The sequence below is a fragment of the Vicugna pacos genome, chromosome 1, assembly GCF_048564905.1.
Source record: "Vicugna pacos chromosome 1, VicPac4, whole genome shotgun sequence".
Lineage (NCBI taxonomy): Eukaryota > Metazoa > Chordata > Mammalia > Artiodactyla > Camelidae > Vicugna > Vicugna pacos.
The window spans coordinates 54070698-54094002 of record NC_132987.1 but is presented as its reverse complement, the minus strand read 5'-3'; the positions used below and the strand labels follow the sequence as shown (position 1 = coordinate 54094002).

At 35.8% G+C, this 23305-nt stretch overlaps 1 protein-coding gene across 2 annotated transcripts in view; it reads right to left on the bottom strand.

The window, feature by feature from the left end:
* Positions 1-654: 654 nt before the first annotated feature.
* SENP2 (SUMO specific peptidase 2) overlaps positions 655-23305 on the bottom strand; it is a 29098-nt gene continuing 6447 nt past the window's right edge. The window contains exons 4-17 of one of the 2 annotated variants that reach the window (XM_015236623.3): positions 23043-23109; positions 21410-21500; positions 17893-18061; positions 16018-16121; positions 14666-14760; positions 14069-14120; positions 13346-13421; positions 11577-11753; positions 10232-10363; positions 8767-8970; positions 7627-7706; positions 5253-5337; positions 3656-3751; positions 655-1968 (exon numbers count right to left, since the gene is read on the bottom strand). In XM_015236623.3, the coding sequence (XP_015092109.1) occupies positions 1906-1968; positions 3656-3751; positions 5253-5337; positions 7627-7706; positions 8767-8970; positions 10232-10363; positions 11577-11753; positions 13346-13421; positions 14069-14120; positions 14666-14760; positions 16018-16121; positions 17893-18061; positions 21410-21500; positions 23043-23109 (1491 nt within the window). In that variant the 3' untranslated portion in view covers positions 655-1905. The remainder of the gene's footprint in view (positions 1969-3655; positions 3752-5252; positions 5338-7626; positions 7707-8766; positions 8971-10231; positions 10364-11576; positions 11754-13345; positions 13422-14068; positions 14121-14665; positions 14761-16017; positions 16122-17892; positions 18062-21409; positions 21501-23042; positions 23110-23305) is intronic. The other variant, XM_006201006.4, reaches the window with a different exon arrangement.

The following is a 23305-nucleotide window of genomic DNA, read 5'->3' as shown; positions in this document are numbered from 1 at the left end:
TAACGGAAAGCTCAGTGAACGCTGCTCTAAAGAAGTCCTTTCAAATGCTTGTAATACAAATTACACTGCCCCCCAGTATCACTCATTTGGGCAGAATACAAACTGCCATTCCTAACAGGATTTACCCCGCATGGAACAAATCTTAACCAAGGTGCTAAATTCTCAGCTGAAACCTACTAGTGCCAAGTGGGAGCCAGGTATTCAGCGTACTGCTGACCCAGTAAATCTCCGGCCTTTTCTGGCTGTGCCAGCTGCCTGATCCAATACTCGCTGGCACAGATCCAGCAGCCTCAGGAAATAAACGGAGGCTGCAGGAAGGCTTCTCTGTACAGCCTAAGCTTGAGGGAGACTCAGCCCAACTGGCTCACACTTTTTAATCATCACTTAAGCACACTTAAGTCCTCTGGTTTGACCATCAAGTAGGCACAGCAGTTTCAATCCACATCACAGATCCCAGATCCTGTATGAAAACTTTGACACATCTCAGGGAAAACTGGCTGGAGAGCAGCAGCCTGGGCCCTCCAGGTGGCAGGCATGTTGGTTCATAGCTAACACATGCCCAATTTTTCTGGTTTTACCTCTTGCTTTTGTGAACTAGGACAAGTGTGGGAGGTTTAAGTAAGCGAAAGGGTTAGAAATCATTTCAGCAAATACTTTTCAGGTTCTGCCAGACAACCTTTTATTACATTGGAAAAGCAACACTAGGCACTAGATCTTGCAAAATATGTTCTGACCAACTCTAAACTTTCTGAAGTTAAATATGTGTAATCACTGTAAGGTTTTTAATGAACAAAACAGTTAAATACAAACTTTCATATGCAAAATAGATTACTGTATAACTGGCAACCTCAGAGCCAAGTACTAAATCTTCCACGGATTTCAGTGGGGGTGGGATAGGGAGATGTGAATCCTAATGAGTACAGAACTTAATTTCAGCTTCATTAATATAGGGGAAAAAAAAACTCTGAGGAAAAATAGCTTTAAATTGAATAGTATCTTTTGAAATGAACAGCTCAGGCCAGCCCTTACTTATCTGAGATTTATACTCAACCAGATCTGGGATGAAAATGAAGATTTAGGGTTTACAGGTACTTCAAATCCAGTTTCAAGAACAGCCAAGTCACCTCATTTCCAGAGAGGGAAGTCTCTTTAGGACGACTACGACATTCTTCTGAAGACACTTGGATAGCCAGAGTTCCTTGGCCACAGTTCCACTTTTCCACAACACCGTGCCAGTGCTGCAGTGTGGGACTTCCTCTGAAAGGCAACCGGAGCCTACCCCACAGTGCTTCTCCCGGCATGTTCAAGCCTCGGAAGAAAGACCTCCAGCTTCAAGTTGGCAGTTACTGCTCCGGCGTTAGAGCAGTTAATTAACCCTTCCTTCCTACCCCCACTGATTTCCTCCTGAACTTCAGCAGGGAGTGGCAGCTTGATTAACATTCCTTTCAGAAATAAATAGTTCAAACAAGTAATTTAGAGTTAACTTTAAAAGAGCAGCAGAAAAGAGCCACTGCCCATTATGTTTGCAAATGAGTGAGCAAATGAAGACACGTGAACAAACACATAGAAAAAAAAAAACCCATAGAATAAATGCTGCATTTCCCACATTCACAGGGGAAAAAAAAAATCTTCTAAAAAAAAAATATTAATTAGCGTTTGTTCTTGTGTGGGTTGAATAGTCCAGGGCTCTGAGCAGGCACGGCCTTATAAACAGGGTTGCAAGCAGCCCTCTGCACACCAAGTCAGGACTAGGGTGCAGAGAGAGGCCTCATGCACTTCTGACAGCTCAGTACCTGTGAGAACAGAGGTGATGCAGGGACTTTTTAACCCACAATGCATGAGGTATATGGAAACGTCCATCCGTGAAAGAATCACCAGCAGCTGGAGGGACTGGGTAGGGCATTCTCACAGCAATTGCTGATGAAGGATTTCCCACACCATCTTCTTCCGGAAGAGAGGCATCTGGTGCTGCAAAGAATCCATAAGCAACACATACATTACACACGAAAGTGCACAGTATCAACAACCTTTAGGTGTAGCATGTAAATAAAGTAGGATGTCAATGTACTTTTTGTAAGCTTTGACTTGTCTATCTCATGATACAGATTTATAAAGCCATTAAAAAGGAGGTTTATAATGTGTATTATTATATGTATCATAAGCATATATTACATGGGAAATCAAAGCAGGATGCAGGATTATACAACAGAGTCCACCAACAACTTCATAACAAAAATGTGTACCAAAAAGGAAAATAGCTAAGTGGTAGCACAATAGGTAACTTTTCTACTTATCTGTATATTCAAAACATTTTTTTTTGTATTTTTCAAAACACTCTGAAATAAATATATTCTGCTTTATGGAAAAAACACAAACTCTATTTAAAATTTTTTAATCTACAAATTTCTTTTTCTGCTCTACCAAATGTTGTCCATTGCCAATTCTGTTCAAAGAGCAACTTCTCACCTTCAAATCTCATATCATTAGGTTCAAAGAACAAATAACTCCCTGTTATTTAGAAGCATCAAAGAATGAGATGCTTTGCTTAATATATTATTCTGCTTTGGGGGGGGATATAGCTCAACTGGTAAACAAATGCTTAGCATGCCTGAGGTCCTGGGTTCAATCCCCACTACTTCCTCCAAGAATAAATAAATACGAAATAAACCTAACTGCCTCCCTCCATCAAAAATAAATAAATTTTAAAATATATATACATTATTTCGCTTTAACTGATAGTCACTACATGGGCCAATTTTCAAAGCAACAACATGCAAGACAAATTCAAAATCATCTGTAACTCTTTTGATGAAATCAGAAGTCCATACCTTGAGGTACTCCTGGTATTTCTCTATAAATAGCTGGATATACCATCTTACTATAAACTAGTGATTTCCTATGTGGAGGGACCTAAAAAGTCTTAATGCATGCATTTATAAATTATTTTAAATAGCTCAAACCATGCAGTAAAAAAACTGCACATTTATTCTTAGTAAAACTGCTGAAGCTAACCACCTGTATTAATTCAGCATGGGAGACCTAGTTAGTTCATACTGCCCAAAAGCCTGGAATGCGGTTATCATCAGTCCTACTATTCAATACGTACAATTTAGTAGACAACATCTATCAAAATGAGGTCTGTTTAAGCAAACTATTTTTTTAAAAGAGGTTGTCCTTGGTTGTAAAAAGACTGAGAATTCACTATTGCAAACATAAATTCCCAGGAGTTCCCAACATATTTGAATTTCCACTCAAATGCAGACCTATGGAGAACCAAAACTAATCAGAACAGAAGGGAAAGGTAGCGCTCGTAGTTACATCTTAAATCTGCAGCTTAAGTTCTCACAAGGCCTGATTTCCCCATGCTGTTACATATTCTGACGTGCCTACTTCTTTGGCTAAAAATATCAGTACTACTGAAGAACCAGTGAACACTGAAGTTCAGAGATAACACAAATTGACCCACTGGTCACCAAAGACTAGGATAAACCGGAGAGCAGATACAGTGACAAACCCTGATGCTACGAAGAGTAAGGATTCAGCCAAGGTTTACAGCAATAATAACATTTAGAGCTTAATGTGTGCCAGGCACTGGTAACATGCTCTGAGTTTATCTTGTTTAGTAGTAAGTGGATGAGGAAGGGTCTTCACTCACCTGAGTAAATGTGATAGGTTTGTCCCTAGCGATATAATCTGCATATTTACAAGTAAACATTCCACAATCACTCCCGTTCAACTGTTGAGGAATCTCCTAAAATTACCAAAAAAGGGAAGGGGTAAAATTTCATCAAGCACAAACACAGAGACACACACACAAACAACTCATCTTTATGTGGTATAAAAACCCCACCCATGACATGGAGGATGTAACCCGCATAGAAAATGGTTTTTAGAAGAGAAAAGTAAAGTGAGAGTCCCATCTCTCAGCTCGCATACAAAGAAACCAGAACTGAAAGAAGGTTTATCGCCAGGAACAGGAACTCCAGTCAGAATTGTTTCAGAGGCATTTATAAATTTTGAAAGTGGCTCAATCAGAAATATGTTTACAATACAACTAACCTATTTTAACATTGCAGAGTTTGACTTCTCTTCCCTGGCCAGAAAAATAAGACCACTGCTTTGGACCCCCACAGCTCCAAGCAAGAGAAAGAAAAAAAGCCTCTTGCTAGGGCTTAACCAATTAGGAAATCTTGCCTTAACTGCTCAATTCTGCCCTGAGAGAAAAACAGAGCTTACTGCTTGCAAGCAGCGCTAAGGGCACCATAAACCAAAGGTGGTGGATTCTAAGCCCCCGTGGAGTAAACTCACACATTCCTCAGGCCTGTGTTGCACTAATCTTGGCTAGCCCCATACACACTTGGCTGTCAGTGTGCTCTAAGCAGCACAAGAGTATAAGGTAAGCATTAGTGTAAGGAGAGTAAGAGTCTGATCCCATGGCTGGAAAACATACTAGACGACAACAGCTCAACTTTTATTAAAATGCACAGCACCCATACACATGGTAGCTATTCTACACTGTTCTCCTGAGCCCAGCATCTCTTACAGAGTGGAGAAAACTTGAGAATTTGTTTTCTTTATTACATTCCCCATTCCAGAAAGCAGTATTCATCCCCAAAACTCTTCCTGTACCTGTGCTCTCCTCAGGAAATTTCACAGCTTATTCTTCTAATTAGTCAACTTAGAAATGAAAAGGCTTTCAGACAAAGATAGTTGAGCCATTATACAGAGGTTAGGACTAAAACTGAATTCATGTAGTTTACTTTACAAACAAGCCATTAGGACTGAAAGATGTATACTTTTTAAAACCCTGAATAAGATTCAAATCTGACAAGATCCAAAGCACATTCACAAACAGCATATTTGATTCTTGAGGACCCATGGTAGGATCCTTACTACTTAAATATATAAATTTCCCAGGTAAGTTTTGAACCACAACTTTAAATTTGCATTAGTGCCAATCAAGAAAAGTAGCTGACTTGAATTTACTGTGTTGGTTTTTTTCCTCAAATTTTGGAGACATGCTAGCACATACTTAACATTTACAATCTAAGCAACAAGATAAAGGCTAAAAAGCAACATCTTGGTTAAATGAATTTCTAAAGATTTAGAAGTAGATCATTCTTAAGATATACACTTCAAGAGAATGCATGCCTACAGATTAGTGAGTGAGGGTAGGAAGGAAGCCAGGTCTAAACATGCTATTGACAGGAAATGCAACCAAGGTATTTGAAATATAGATGACCAGCACTTACATGTGGCTTCATGCTGTAGTGGGTCCACTCTAAAAGGTTCAGATCAATATTTCTTTTGGTCTTACTCTCATCCTGTAAATACTGACTAAAAAAACAACAAAGAAGGAATATACTGATGAATCTCTCTGGAGATTTACCATTGACTTACCATATGATTACAAAGGCATTGTGATGATTAACAGAGCTCCCATTCTCAAATCTGACTCCACCAGATTTTTAAAACTGTGATTGTTTTTGGTTTTTTACATTTTTTTTTCTTAATTACAAAAATTACACTGGGTGGAGGAGACAGCTTAGTGGTAGTCCTAGGTGGTAGTGCTTAGCATGCACGAGGTCCTGGGTTCAATCCCAGGACCTCCACTTCATAAATAAGTAAGTAAGTAAACAAACAAACAAATAAATAAAAACCTAATTACACCCCCAAATTACACGATTATCCTTTAAAAATTGAAACATAAAATGTCAAATGCAAAAGACCACATAATAGCCACTCTAGAAATAGTTACCATTAATAGTTTGCTGTGTTTTCTTCTAGTTCTCGACTCTACCTCATACACACAATTTAAAAACATACATTTTATTCTATTAAAAAAAAGTACTTCATCTTACAACTTGCTTTTTCTCATTTAAAAACATATACAATAAGGCAACTGGCCTGGACTCTTAAAAAACCCCATTACCATGAAAAAAACAAAAACAACAACGTGGGATAACTTTCTTAAATTAAAGGAGATTAAAGAGACATAAGAATGTGCATGAACCCTGACTGACTCCCTGGATTAGGGGAAAAATCTGAAGGCATCAGAACATGAACTGTGTATTACACATTAGTGTTTGCCAATTGATAATGGCATTGTAGTTATTTAAAAGAATTTCCTTATTCCTTAGGAGATGTATACTTAGGTATTGAAAGTGACTGACTTTATCCAAATCTCCAAAGGGTTTTCAAATTTAACACAAGCATCTCGGTTCTCATCTCAACCCACATAAAAGGTAAACATGCATTCTCTACAAAAGCAGCAATGTGGTCCCCAAGGTAGTGAAAGCTGGTTCTTGGAAAGTAAAAATCTTAGACATTTCAATGGTTTGTAGCCCTCTAAAGCTCAACCCAACAAACAAAAAGTCTATTCCTTAGTGTTATTTTCTCTTGTTGTAGAGAAATTAAGTCAAAAAATTTGGGGAGGGGGAGTGATAATGGAAAAAAAACTGAGAAAAGCTGGTTTGGGGCATCAGGAAAGGGACTAGGCCTCAGACAACCTAGGAAGCTGAACTCTTCAGATTAAAAAAGAGAGAGAAGAAGTATGAATGTAATAAAAGTATGGTTTTTTTGGTATCCTGTTATAAGCAGCATACAAAACTATGCTGTATGATTTCAATGAGAACATTTCTAGGCATGTGATAATACATATATGTGTATGCACACATGTATATATTTGTACACAGTTTATAAACATCTTAAACAGAAAAGACTAGAAGGAAATAACTGCTTTATAAACAATTTGATGTATCTTAAGATTTAAAAATGTCTTCTAAATCTTTACTTTTTATTCAAGATAAACACCCATAAATAAAAAGGATCTTAAAAACAATGAAACAGAGAATTATTTTTAACAACTTTTCTTCATATTATTCATTAAAGAAGTTCCTTATTAAAGTATCCAAGTATTATTAAAATTATCCAAGTATCCTTACTAAAATAAAAAACTGGAATCTGCATTTGCTTCCAGTGAGCAGAAGAGGTTCAAAACAGCCCGTCACGGATTTGCTTCCTCGCTGTGAAATTCCTGTCATCACTGTACATAGCTAATAGGTGGCTATGCTTTAAAGGCAGGCTTCTAGCAATTACTATTTGAAATAGCTGCCTACAACCCTATGTTTTAAATTAAAAATTACCTCCAGGTTCTATGAGATGAATCCAACTATCACGGAAAGCAGAGACATGAGTGAGTGAGCTTAAGAACTTAGAGGAATAATTCTCCCCAGCTAATAGTTCTTTACAACATTCAGAATAATGTATCAAATTTGACACAACATTGTAAAATGATTATAAATCTATAAAAAATGTTAAAAAAAAAAGAACGTATCAATCCCAGAGAAAATTCAAATCACAAAATTCTAATAAGATGTATTTTACATTATGACATATGACAAACTTGTTTTCAATAATGCACCTGAACATGACTTCACAGTTAAGATCAGATTTGGGGTTATCTTTAGACACAAAGACAGATTCTAGTCAAGTTCCAAACAACTGGGAAGACAGCCCCCACTACACATTAGATTACCATCTGCCAGAGCCTCCTAGGATTAGATGGAAGAAAGATCACCCAACAAGGGCCTACTGCGACAGTGACGTTTTCCAGCCTTTACTTACAGGAGAATTTCACAGATCCTGTGGCCCTTTTGTCCCATAGAATCCAGATATTTAAGACACTTTTTTCTTAGGTCTATCACCTATAATGGAAAAATGCAACATCCAGAAACAACCATAACAGGAGTGAAAATTTTATTTCTAAAAAGAAAAGCACCTTTTAAAAAATCAATACATGTACCAACACGAATGGATTTCTAAGACATTTTTTTAATAAGACGTCACAAATAATTATGAGCTACATGTCTATAAAATTATATATTTCTACTCCTAGAGAAAGGCCTAGAAACATTCCTCAAAACATTAGTGGTCCTCTCAAGAGTGATGAGGGTTTTTTTTTGGTTTTTTGGGGGTTTTTTTGCTTTTTGCTTTGTACCTTTACTTTTCTACAGTAAACCTGCTACCATCTTGTAAACAAAAGTAATAAAATAACCCACATGTATTAAGACTCTTTCCTATGAAAAGTGAAAGTTCCTCAGCTACACAGACTGTCTTCCAGCTTTCTAGGTTGTTCAACTTAAGAACTAAGAAGGGACTTAGCATGCAGAGCAGGCCTTTAACATATACCACCAGACTCTTGCTGGACAGAAAAGGGTAGCCTTCACTACAGGCACACTTTATTTTATTGTGCTTTGCAGATACTGCGTTTTTTACAAATTGAAGGTTTGTGGCAATCCTGTATCAAGCAAGCCTAGCAGCGCCATTTTTCTAATAATATTTGCTCACTTCATGCCTCTGTCATATCCTGGTAATTCTTCACAATATTTCAAACTTTTTCATTATTATTATACTTGTTATGGTAATCTGTGATCAGTGGTCTTTGATGTTACTATTGCAAAAAGATTATGACTCACTGAAGGCTCAGATGATGGTTAGCATAAAAAGTATTTAAAAATAAAGTATTTTTTAATTAAGGCATGTGCATTGTTTTTTAGATATAATGCTACTGCAAACTTAACAGATTATAGTGTAGTGTAAACATAATTTTTATATGCACTGGGAAACCAAGAAAGTCATGTGACTCACTTTATTGCAATATTTGCTTTATTCTGGTGGTCTGGAATCTACAATATCTCTGAGGTATGCCTGTATTTAAGAAAATAGTCATGATCCAAACTCCAACAATTAACCATCTCAACTTACCACCAGGCTCCAATGTACCTTCCGATGAATAGGCACCAGAATAAGTTCCTGTTCAAAGAGACTGATCCCTTTGGTCCACCTTTTCACTGCTTGGTAGCCCCCAGACTTTAATTTCGGATAGAAGAAAGTACTGAATGCATAAAGTGCTGGATATCCTTGTTTTTTATTTCTTTCCATCAGAAGATTCATGTAAAAATTAATGACCTGTAATACAAAGAGAGTAAATGTTGGAACATGGCAAGTACATTATTAAAACTAGATTTCTACCTAATTCAACTAGGATGAACTAGAAAGTAAGAAGCTTAGGGAAGGGAAGGTACTAAGGAGATAAAAGGGCTGTCAATGACAGAAGATGGAAAATAAAAAATGATCAGTGCAAAATGGGAGGGATTAAGAAGGAGTAAGATTGTACTTCTGAGGCAGATGAGTAAGAGAGCCAAGAGAAAGAACTCAAGGAAAAACCCTACAATAATAAAAAGGTGTAAGTAGCTATATCACACACAAAATATGCAGAAATATTAACAGAAGCGAATTTTACTTTATATAAATTATACCTCAATTTAAAAAAATTAACTGGAAGGACATATACCATTAATATTTTGTTTATGTTTGAGTTGTGGCACTTTTGAACGATAATATTTTTCCTTCACTTTTCCTATATTTTCTAAATTTTCTATAATACACATATCATATTTATAATGTGAAACAAAACATTCCAGTTTTACAAGAATATGTTTATGTCACTAATCATAGTTAGGGAGGAAGAAAGGTAAAGGGAAAAAAAGCAGGGACTGAGCAGTTGGGTATAGGTCCAACTGGAAAACTGGCAAGAACCAAGAGCAAACTTTAGCTAAATATGTAAGGATACAAAATGAAAATTAGGCAAATTTTTACAGTTATCACTCAAATGAAATAAAGAAAAAAAACACATGGTGTACATATAGTGATAATATATTCTCTTTTTTTAAACTTTTTTTTTAAACATTTATTTGCAGGGGAGGTAATTAAGTTTATTTATTTATTTTAATGGAGGTACTGAGGACTGAACCCAAGACCTCACGCACGCTAAGCATGCATTCTACCACTGAACTATATCCTCCGCCCGCCATATTCCTTTATTATTGAAAAAATAAAACGACTCCTATAAGAATTCATCTAAAATAAAGTATTGCTTGCTTGCTTCCTTCCATTTATCAGTTGCACTCAGGGTTTATGAAAATGTCACCAAAGACTAGCAAATGAAGTAGTGGACGAAATGAAGTATAGTGCAGAAGAGGGAAACATTGCTAGCTAAGGCAGCAAACAATCAGAATTAACCATCTTTTCAAGGTTTGAGATGTTTTTGTTTTAGGTAAATTAAAGGTTCTTTACTAACCACTTAAAATTGTGTAGAAACCACTTTGGTTATGGACAGAAAATAGTTAAGCATAATGATAGTCAAAAAGGGTAAAAAAAGACAACTCACTTCATCATTGAGCCAGTGACAGTTCTTCAAGGTCTGGATATCTCCTCGAGTGATTCGCAATTTGAAAGCACTACTTAGGATCTCATCCTGTGGGCCGTGGCCTAGAGCATTACTGATTTCCTTTTCCATGTCCTGAATTAGAAAGTCCACAGGTTGCTACTTTAACAGAGAACCACTATCATATACTGAAAGTCAGACTGAAAAAAAGCTTTTCATCTCTGTAATACTTGACCCTTAAGAAAAATATACTATCAAAGACCTACTAAATTGAAGTATGAAAAGATTTCAATTTAGGACTACAAAGCAGTCTTACTAATGGTTATAAAAAATGAAAAAAATTTATCAGCTTCTGGAAACAATAATTGGGTAATAATATTTACATTTAAAGTATGGTCTCAATTATCCCACTACCATTTATTGAACACTAGAAGCCAAACATGGTGTCAGATGCATGGAGCACGTCATTAATCCCAGCTTGTGGCAAGAGTATTATCACCATTTCATAGAAGAGGTAAAGCTCTTCAGTTATGTGCTCAAAGTCATACAATCAAAAGATAAAGCCAAGATTTGAACACAGCAGCGTCTAACTCCCTAGTCTTTGCTTCTTCTGCAATACTATAAAAACATTTTCACGTTTCCTTTATTTACCTCCTAAACTTTTATTTTAAAACATTCAAAATAAACTTAGGACATCAAAGAGATCATACTATCCATTTTTGGCATGAAGAGAATAAGTAAACAGGCAGACACTAGAAAACTAGGCAGCAATCTAGCAACTGAGCCCTGACTGAATAGATGGCTTCATTATTCTAAAGAAATATGCAGGTAAATGCATATTGAATCTATAAACCAAATCAAAATTATTTCCACTCAAATATTTTCAATACTGTTTCCCCACCCACACACAAAAAATTTAGCAATTTACCTTGTTTTCTATAAGTAAAAACTTATAGAATGCCTCAAATGCAATAATCAATGAAAGGGAACCTTTAGTGAACCACAATCACTTAACAAAAAATTGCAATGAACTCATTTTTAATGTCAAAACCATACTATCTAACTCCAAATATTTTAAGGTTAGAAAAAGAATCTACAAAGAACTCATTATGTTCCGAGATATGTGACAATTATGTCTACTCACATTTACTGAATGTTAATCTGATCCCTTAAGCCACCTTCACAGATCACTAATGATCAGTGTAACCAGTGACTGACCAGCCCTTGGGCCTGATTTCCTTCATACATACATCTCTACCCTGGAAAAACTCCTCAAAACAAAACATTCACTCCAGTCTTGAATAACTAAGGTATTTTAAAACATTCTGATCAACAAAAGAAATAATACCTCTGTAAGTTCAAGAAGATCATCCGTCCTTTTATCCCTCTCTTTGCCTGAGCAATTTTTTTCTTTTGTCTCAAGTATTGACATTTTCCTCCTGAGTATGCCATTGCTTCCACTGCCCAGGCGGAGTCGGGCTGACACTTCTTCAGACAGGTCAGGTTCCAGCTGGTGTCCCCTCCTCTGATCAAAAAAGTTCCCATATTCTATTGACATGTTTGATACTTGCATATAAACATCCATAACACATGAAATATAAAATAGTGCCATTATCTTAAAAGAAAAGAGAATTAGTAAGTCCCCAAATGAGTAAAGCAGATTAAGCATATCTGCCTTTCACTGAAAGAGGCAACAAAAAACGTTCAAGATCTAAGGCTCACAACAGGACCCCTCAATTATAAACCATGAAACAGAATACTCATCATTTTACCTGGAGGTAGCAAGAAAGTACGCTCAGTTCTCTTATCTCAATGAAAAATAATATAGTTAAAAGACATTTTGAAAAGTTTTTAAAAAGTACAAAATATGATGCACAGTCTCATTACTCAAAAATAAACTACTGCTATTCTTATACTAAGTAAATATGTTCTATTTCATCCTTTTAAAAATTATGTATTATAGAAAAATGCACAAAACCTTAATGTACTACTTAATTTTTTATAAGATTAATAACCTATGCAACCACCATTCAGGTCAATAAATTGAATTTTGCCAGCATCCGAGAAACTCTGATAAGAATCTTTCCTTATTATAACCCTATGTAATCCTTAATACTGAATTTAAGTCATTTGGTAGGCAACCTTTTTCAAAATTAGGAAATTTATTTAAAAAACAGAATGTTGGACTAGAACTACACTCTCAACACATGTAACCAGTACTCTTCACTCCTTGCTACCTGCCAGGTACACTGGTCCTAGGAAACCAGGAGCTGCTGGCCCTTCCCCATGGTCCCAGACAGCAATGCTAGGACAAACAAAAGCAGAATGTACTCTCTAGCCAGGTAACAAATACACCTCCTGTGCTCTCTCAGGTTTAGTTTCCCTCTTTTTTCAATTTTTGTTCCACAGGTGATAAACTGGAATGTATGGACCATTAGAGAAGGGAACATTCAAAGACTTAAGACAATGATTTAGCCTTAAGATTAATTCTTATGAAGAAATCAAATGAGAAAAGAGAAATTTGATCAAACCATTACTTAACACAGAGCAGTTCCCTTTGGTATTTCTAATATCTAAAACGTGAAATAATCTAAAACTTCAAGTTTGCATTTAGTTTAGAAATATGTATTTTTTGAATATGGGCTGTTTAGTAAAACACTTTGCTGCTATTATTAAAAATATTGGTATTGCTCTCGAGATCACTTGAATATTTCTTATTCTGATACTTATAGAAAATTTAAAATCCAATTAAGCAGGCTAGTAATATTTCACATAAATATGAAATCTTGACTCTGAAAAGAAAGTCCTGAATAAATACTTTTCCTAAAGATGTATGGTTTTAAAAAATTCTCCAAAAGAAGCCAGACAACACAGATAAGGGTTGGGATGGAAGCAAGTTGGTCTCTCTTACAAAGGCATCTACTGCACAGATAAAAATCCAGCAGCTCGGAAGTCAAAGGTGCATATCTTTAATGCCTACCGCTTTTTCAAAGAAAATAGTGGAATTAGAAATTAAAGTAACATATATCATCTTTCTTATTTTTTGTGGGCATCAAAATTTTAACGTAAGTCAGATGAAAGAGTAAAAAGACAAACTTAACTAGGGTTTCTACTTACACCATCATTTTCTAGTCTGATTCCAACTGTCTTCTCTGTATCAGAAATTTTCCCCTTTGAACACCTGAGGAAAAAACTGAGAGATTATAGACTGGATGATTTTAATCTGGTACATGTTAAACTGGTTTTTAGAAATCAGATTTAATAATTATAAACAAATATTGCCTTCAGTTTATATAGTCCTCTAAACCAAAGGTTAGCAAAATTTTTCTAAAAAGGATCAGATAGTAAATATCTTAAGCTTTGCATGTCTTACGGTTTTTGTCACATCTTCTCAACTTTCATTGTAGTTTAAAAGCAGCCATAAGTCATAAGTAAGTGAATGAGTATGACTCTGTCCAATAAAACTTTACTTATAAAAACAGTCAGGCAGATAAGATTTGGCCCATGGGCTATAGTTTACCAAACTCTGCTATGAACAAACCAGCATCTAAAATCGTAAAGCACGGAGAACTGCCTTCACTGTTCATATACTAGAGATCCCCACCACACCCACACTCTTAACTGAGCAGAACCAGTGCCTTCCAACCCCTAATGCCTAGGACACAAGGACACCCTCCAAAGGCACCTGACACAAGAGCCATGTATGTACCAATACATGCTGACCAGCTACCAGAGCTGAGGTGAGTTCACAATTCCTCAGATATGGTTACTCAGAAACATATCTTATAAATTAAGAAAACAATATGTCAAAAGAAAACTTAGAATAACTGAATCATGTACCTCTTTTCACTTCGCACTGAACATAGAGGTCCCCTTGTTTCAACAACTCTATCTGTGAGGATGGTAAAAATTTGTGTTTTCTTTATTAATCAATCATATAGCTAGAATTTCAATTTACACAATTCTCAACGTACCAAAACATTTATTTACACTTAAATGCTAAAACGGGTTCCAAAATAGCTTCCTTACAAATTAAGTTGCTTAAAAATGCCTAATTCTCTTTCTCCTTTAAATATAATCTTTAGTATAAACTGACAAATATCTGTCATTCAGCGTCATTTAGTGTCATTTAGTTAACAGCAAGTGAAGAAATATGAGGAAACAAATATAAGAAATACAAAGAAATTAATTTTAGGCTTACAAAATACATACTACAATATAAAAACTAGGAATAATAAGTATTTTATAAATTGGATTTATCTTGAAACAGCTTTTTTAACTAAACTATTGGTACTGGATAAGCCCCAGTCAATACCACGTGATCTGAAAAGGTTTAAAGTTTAGTATACCATCTTTCACTAGTATATCATTTTTCAATTTTATATGCACTTGAACTAAATTCATTATATTAAGATAGGGCTAAATATGTGAACTCACATTGTTTTGGAACAAACTGAGTTGTTTTGACTCCGTGACTTTGCTCTTCCCCCCAGCCTTTGGTCTTTAATATGTCCATCTGACTTCTTTGAGAACTTGGAAACATAAAAAGTGAAGATCAGATACAAAAAGAAAAAAATCTACCATAAATATTTATTGTCTCTGTCTGGGAATCTTCTCCAAACAGGAGTTATGGATTACACTGAAACATCAAATTATAAGAGAGAGGACATAACACAGCATCATCTGGGTCTAGGATAAAGGAGTCTAATCCTGACTCTAATATTCCAGCCTAATTACCTAACCTCCAGTTTCTCTATTATAAAACTGGATGTTCTCAATCCCCAGCGCCACCCTGAGTGAAAAATGTCACTGTGATAAAACCCAAAAGATGGAAAATCTGAAATGATCTCAAAACAACACATTAAAAGCAACATAAGAAGCAAAATAGTCTGAGGATTTTGCCGACATGACAAGGCCAAAAATTCATGAAGCATATCGCAGCTTCCAACAGTGGCTAGTCAAAGTGGAAAAAACACTAACATTCTGAATGACTAAACTGAGAGAATTTTTTTTAGAAAGTTCACAACCAAAGTTAAAATTCCCAAGTAATCCCTTGTTATTTCTGCATTCAAAGCTAAATGTGACTTTTTCACCTTCAACTTGCTGTTACATAATTTCTGGGATCCCCTCTGTAGTCCCACACCACTTGTTATAGTACCAAGTGGACCTCAATCCTGAGCTCACATATTTTTTGTCCCCTTTTTACAGGGAAATAAAAAGCCAGACATCAATTCCTTCTGCCATTCTCATCTATTTGGTCAATTCATTAGTGTATTTAATAAACAAGTTGCCTTATAAGGAAGACTTATGACCTGGGGTGACTTTAATCTTGTCTCTAAAGTGGAGGGTTTCCAATTGTGCTAAGATGCATCCACTAAGAAGCCTCAGGGACTACATGTATATGGAGGGGGAGGTGGGGAGGGGCATAGGAAAAGAAGTAGAAAGAGAGAGGAAGACAGAGATTGTGCAAAATGTGCATGCTGGGGAGGTTGAAAAAAACTTCTGTTTCCTAGGAACCTGATTTCAACCAGTGATTCCACTTTTCTATATCAGGGTTTCATGCAAGAGTTCACTTCAACAAAGGGTTCTAAAGCTAACAGAAAATTCTATTTTGTAAAACCACTGTTCTATATAATCCATTACAAGATAAAATTCAGACAAATTATAGGTCTACTTTTCTCAATGCTAATTAACCTCTTTTTTCAACAAAGCCCTTCCCACCAATCCCCTCTCCAAAAATAAGGATAAAGATGTCTGGCAAAGTATTTATTTTGGTAGCTCATCTTTACCTATGATGAGCTGAAGTTATAGGAGGAACAGAGTTTCCATGACCACCTTCTTTAAGTCGCTCCAATAACCTTCGATATTTCTCTCTTTCCTCTTTTTGAACACCCTAAATAAAAGAAAGCATTTAGATAACTACTAGTACCTCAAACTCATAATTAAATCATAAACAAAGACTAAGAGGTCAAATGCAGCCCCTAGATGTGTTTTATTTGCCAGCACATTGTTTTTTAAATTTCAGTGTTCTTTTACTTTAATTTAACTACCAATTTTATAAATTAAATAAATATAAATCTGGCCTCTTTTGAAGCACTGTATCAACAATTTGGAGCTATCTAAGGCTATGCTATTCCTTTTGGTCAAGTATTCACTCCAACCCATTTCACTCATTTACATTATCTGCCAGACCTTGATAGCATCTCAGTTATTGACAGCAGAACTGGGTAAACCAAAGAAATAATCCACTTGTATATTCAGAACACATGGCTTCCAAAATGGAACTGGTCTCACCAAAGTCACTAATGACTCTCTACAGCCAGATCCAATATACAATTTTTCAGCTATTTTGTCACTTGGCCTCTCTCTTCAGCATCTCACCCTGCTGACCTCGACCTGTTTTCTGTACAGTACACTCCCCTGATTTCTTCTTAATCTTCTCAGTCTCCACTGCAGATTATTTCTTCTGCCTGCTCTTAAATGTCAATGATTCTGCCCATTATCTCTTTTCACACTACATTCTTTCCCTGAGTAATAGCTTCAGCTCCTTTGATTTATCTAACACCAAAATGCAGAAGATTCAGAAACGTGTCCCTAACTCTGCCTTCTTCCCAAAACTCCCATCATCTATGGCCAATAGTCTATGGGACGGGTCTTCTTCTGTATTTCACAGGCACTTTAAACAATGTTCAAAACTGAAGCCATCATCTTCCCCCTAAACACACAGGGTATCTTGGTCAGTAGCACATATTTATCCAAGACTGAAATCTGGGACTCAGGCTCTTCCTTCTAACTTTATATCACACTTAACCAATAAATAGGTCCCTAACAATATTACCTTCTAATATTCCTAGAATACATCCTATGCACACCCCCATATGTATTTGCTCAGTCCCATCTCTAGATTTCTTATTTAGGAGATCTGAAGCCTACTTTAATACCTCGCCTTAAAATCCCCTCCAGGGCTACAGTCCACTCCTCTCTTCGCCTACCTGTTGTGATAATTACAACAATTAATGTATAAGCTCCTACAGGACAGGGATCATGTTTTATTCAATTCTGAATTGCTGAAAACTGGCACAGCAGCTGGGACCCAAATATTTCCTTGATGAGCTAAACTAAGTGAATCAGGAAACCATCTAGTGAATTGCAACAGGTGATGGTCCAGGGGAAATACCAAATACAGGAACAGTTCTAAATTCTCCTGGAATAAGTGAAGACTTAAGAGAGAGGTGAAGACTGTTGATGAAGACATCATGCTAAGTGCCCTGAAAAGGGAAGGAAAAAGCAAACATGTACACCATTCACTTCCCTTAGTCACAGTTATTACAGCTTATAAAAGAAACAAGTTAGACTAATTCAGGCACTCAAAAAGAAGCAATCTATAATCCTGTCTTTTCCTAACATGATTGCTTTTTCTTCCTCATAGTGAAAATAACTACATCTAAAAATTGACTAAATCACATATGTATAGAATATTTCCAGAAGGATATACATACACATCAGTCAAACAGGGGCCAGATACTGAAGGGAGACTGGGGAATTTATAGTCCCTGTGCACTCTTTTATACCTTTTGAAATTTGTACCATAGTACATATGTTATTTACACCCCCCACACACCTAAAATTGCTTTTATAAAAGATCAGGCTAAAATTAGGCTTACCTCCTCCACAGTACAATGGGGACGCCTCAGACCCTTGCCACCCTCTTCAGAAATCATCTCTGTTACAACCTGTTCCTGAGGTTTCCACATTAAGGAACTCTCTGGATTGCCTCTGCTATGGCGACGGCCACCTGGTCTTCTATTATAGCCTTCTGAGCTCAAAGTAAAACTGAGACAGAAAAAAGAAGAAAAGTTATTCCAAACTGCTTAAATTGCTGGAAGTTAAGTTCCAGACCATCCTGTGATTAACCTGTCTCAGGTTAAGCTGGTTCCTGGCAAATCAGACAACTACCACTCACAAAAATTAGATCTATCTCTAGAGTAGATGGTACCCTAGAATTCTGCTCTGGAATATCTATTTCCAGTCACCAGGACTGCCACCTGAAAGCCTTTGCTTTCTCCCTCATACCCCATTTTCCAACTCCAATTCTGGCTTTAGCTCCCTATTATAGCACTTACCCTCCTCTGGTACTGCACTTTCCCTTTGGGCATTTGGCACCACTGGAATTAACTATTGGTGTGATTGCTTAATATCTGCATCCTACGCCAAACTTTAAACTCGATGAAGACACAGATTTCATCCTTTCACCACTGTATCCTAGTACATGATCTAAGCCAAAAGGCACTCAAGTCAATATCTGCTGCATACTACATTAATGAACACTAAATTAATGAAAGCTAAGGAATTGGAAGCCGTGAAACCCCCACCTAGTCATTGTTGCTGACGACAGAGCCCGCCTATCCTGCCATTACCAGCAATGGAACAAACTGACATTATACCTATCTTTATGTGATGTTTAAGAAAGGACACAACATCTTATCTATAGTATTTTTACCAAAGAATTTGCATAATCTAAAACAAATCATGAGTACATCAGACAAAACTAAGGGACGTTCTACAAAAGCAATACTTTGTACTCTTTAAAAATACTCATGCTATTAAAGACGAAGGCTGAGGAGTTGTTTCAGATTAAGGAGATCAAAGAGACATGAAAATTAAATGTAATACATGATCCTGCACTGAATCGTAGGCCAGAAGAAAATAATCTCTATAATGGAGAAATTTAAGTAAGATTATATAATCATATTACATCAATGTTAAATTGCCTGATTTTGGTAATCTCTGATTATGTAAGTGAATGTCCTCATTCTTAAGAAACACACTCAAGCATTTAGAATTAAAGGGGCATGAGTCTAAGACTCACTCTCAAGTAATTCAGAAAAAAATATTATGTACATATGACAGAGAATGATAAAGCAAACTGGCAAAATGGTAACTGGTGAATACAGGTCAAATGGATTCACCTAAAGCATTTGCAAAAATGGACATAACTGGACGGGAGAAATTAAACAAGTCCACAGTTATAGGAGGAAACATCAACACTCTATACTTATCAATCAATAAAAAAAGCAGACAGAAAAATCAGTAAGACCTATAAAACATTATCAGCAAACTAACTGACTTTTATAGAACACTTCACCCAACATCAGTAGAATATGTATTCTTTTCAATGCACATTGAAAATCACCCAGATAGACCACATTCTGGGACATAAACAAATGTTAACAAATTCAAAAGAATAGAAATCATACTAAGTGTATTCTCTGACCAAAATGAAGTAAAACTAGAAATCAGTAACAGAAAGATACCTGGGAACTCCCAAATACCTGTAAATTAAACAATATAATTCTACATTTCTAAATAATTACAGGTTATAAGATGAAGTAAAACAGAAATTAGAAAATATCTTAAATTGGAAAAAGTGAAAACCAACATTTCAAAATGGGTGGGATGCAGCTAAAGTAATGCTTATAGGGATGTTTAGAGCATTAAACGCTTAAAGAATAAGTTCACCTCTAAATATTTGAGTATGTATCTCCCGAGAACAGGGGTATCTCCTACATAACCACAATACAATCATGAAATTCAGAAACTTTAGCAATGACACAATATGTAACATGTAGCTCATATTCAAATTTCTCCAAAGATACTAAAAATATCCTTCATAGCACCTAATACAGAAGCTCACATTACATTTCACTGTCAAGTATCTTTAGTTTCCTTTAATCTGAAACAGCTTTTCACCCTTCTTCGTCCTTAAAATGAAAAGTACAGGACTGCTGTTTTGTAGTATCAGCCTTAATTTCAGCTTAACCAGTTTTTTTCATAATTATATTCAGATTATTGATTTTTACAGGAATACTACATTGGATGATCATGTCCTGCCCAGTAAAATGTATCTGTAGGCCATAATGTCCCATTGTAGGTAATTTAAACTTTGCTCCTTTGGTTAAGGTAGTGTCAGGCAGGTTTTTCCCCTCTAAAGTTACTATTTTCCCTTTATAATTATTAAGTAGTCTGTGGAGAAAAATTTTGAGTGTATGTAAATATCCCATACTTCATCAGACTTTTAGTTTCAGCTCAGTTGACGATTCCTGCACATATCAGTTATTACTGTGACAGTTACAAGACTTCCTTCTACTTGTACCAGCTGGCATTATACTACAAAGAGAATCTTTCTCTCCCACACTACGTATTTATTTATTAGCATCAATATTCCTGTCTTTATTCATTTGATGCTGAAAATCTCCCCAATTGGGCCAGTGAAAGCCCCTTCAAGTTCCTTCTTGGGTCATGCTGACGTATCCCCAGTTTTCGAGCACTTTTAACTTTTGGCACAAGATGTTCCACACTAATTTTTTACTTTCTCTCCTAATCCCACAATCAGCCAGTTATCCAACTCCAGGGAGCCTTATTTTTTATAGTTAGTGTCTCATTCTTAAACATGAGTGGATAGCCAAGGATTACCAGGTATTTGAATAATGACTGTAATAAGAAAGATAAGACCAAAATAAACCAAAAGGGGATGAGGGAAAAGACAAAGCAAGTAGAAGAAATTTTAAAATAATTAAGTTTTAGAGAGATAAGAAAAGATATCGTATCCTCCTAATCAGAACACGATGCTTGATGAAAGAAAAAGCCATGGGGAGCAGGGAGGGGGAGGATGCTTAAAACTATGGGGGGAAAACACATATGCAATAAAAGACTTTTAAAAAAAGGATAAGAAGTGAATATACAGGAAAATTAAATTAGATCAATCCATAAGGTCTAATATCCAAGCAACAGAATTCTAAAAAGTGAGAACACAGAAAGGAGAAGAAAATTACTAATAAAATAATAAGAACAGTTCATTGTCCAAAAATTTATCAGGCTATACACATGATTCCTGCACTGTTCTGTATGCATACTATACTTCAAAAAACAAAGTTTAGAAGTGAGAAACAATTTTTTTTAAAGGCTTTCAAAATCAGATGCTTTTGGCATATAAAATGGTAGAAAAGTAACACACATTTGAGTACAAGTGTCTTACCAACTGCATGATATTCAGCAAGTTACTAACCTCAGAGTACTTACTTAACAAGATTACATAATAGAATAAAAATGAGAATGCCTTATGAGAGTCAGCACCTAAAAATTTCTGTTTCCATTTACAGAAAGGCAGAATTTAACACTTACCCAAAGGAAGGCAGGACTCTGCGAGGCTGGTCTCGAGTTACTGTCACTCTGATCTTTGGATAGTCACTTATTCCATTAGGAGATTTATTACCTATTTTTAAAATGCAGTTTTAAGTGTAAAAGAACAGCAACAAAAACAAAAAACCACAAAAAAACCTGTCAACAGTCTGCATTAGAAAAGAAAATCTGTGAGCACTTTTACACTGTAGGACTAAGCATCTCATTTTGTTCAAATTCTATTACTATCCAGCACAAACTTTGTTAAGTTGAAGGAAAAGCAACAGTGCTTAGTCTGTCTTTGACCTCAGGTAGGTAGTAACAATTCATAGGAAAGCTTTACTAGTTTTGCTTGCTGAGAACAAGAGACATGAAGAACTCAATGATTATAAACTATTTGTAATCTAATTAAATTGAGTAAATTTTTCAAATTGTTTCTTCTTCCCAAGAAAACAGAAGTATTTTTAAATGAAAATCTGCCGTACGTTACTACATTTCACTGGAAGCTTCCAATACTTGTGGGATGGTTACTACACTTCAAAAAAGGATAACATAATTTTTATCAGCCACATTTTCTGCTGGAGCTACTACAGGGGTTTGGAGTCCCTGAGGACTCTAAAATGCAAAGAGATCCAAAATTCAAAATTTTTTCTTAAGTCAGCAGCAGAAAAACCTAAACTGATCTGAATTCATTTGTTTATAAAACCTGACTTGAATCAATGTACAATCCTGTTGGGTTTTATAAAAAATCATATTCAATAAACAATGAAAAATTCAAAATTTCTGAACACATCTCCAAGGGTGTCAGATTAGAGACTGTGGACGTCTTTATAGAAGAAATCTGCACTAGGAATATCTGAGCTTCTCTGACTAGGCTACACATACTCACAGAAACATAGCGCTGGTACTTCTGGTACTTCAGGAAGAAGATAAATCTACCATCACCTCTATGTGTCAATTTTCCAAACCCACAACTTCTCTAAAAGCTCTTTTTCCCCCTTCCTCTCAAACTTTACAAGCCTACCTGTGTGTGTGTGGCAGAGATCACAATCATTTTCAGGACTCTGGCTTCTTCCTATTTTTTCCCTCACCAGAGTATTTTGTACAGTATACACAACAATTACAATTCAACTCTGTGGTCCAAGGATGATACGGAGGTTCCTAATTCACAAAACCATGCAAAATGGGAACCTAAGGTTACTCCCGATTCAGATGATGTCCTTCAAAGGCAGGGTTTTACCATTTTGTTATCTTATTGTTATTTGTTTTGTTATTTTGTTATTAAAGATTTAATATTGTTACTTTTGTTGTTGTTATTAAAGGCTTTATTGTTACTCCTGGTAATTCAGCATAGTGCCTGGCATAGAGTAAGCTCTCAGATGTTTTGGGTTTTTTTTCTTTTTAATGAATAAAGCTTGATCTAAGTCACATTAAAGACACTGATAAAACAAATAGGAAGCATAACAGTAAATTGAAGGCAATTCTAAAAGAGAGCTCTTTGCTTTCAGAATGGGAGAGAGAACAAGTATGTGTTTTTATCTGAAGCCAAATCAGTGTTTTCCCTTAATATTCCGAAAACTCAGAGAAAAGAGGCAAAAGGAGGTTGGGGAAGCAGAAATATTTTTGACCACCTCACCCAGTTTCAGCATGTTGTTCCAGGATCCAGAACTTGTCAGTTCACAAGATGAAGAGTTCGATAATACCTTAAAATAAAAAAGAATCACCTCTGTAATATCTAAATTTTAGAATTTAAGTAAGTTTTAATATGAAAAAAAAAATCACTCTACTGATGATTTAGTCACCTGACAGAAGAAACTTCATCAATAAGATGATTTGTGAAGACTCAAAAAATGATATAAAATATTAACAATTTCAAAATATGTTGCTCACACATACTTA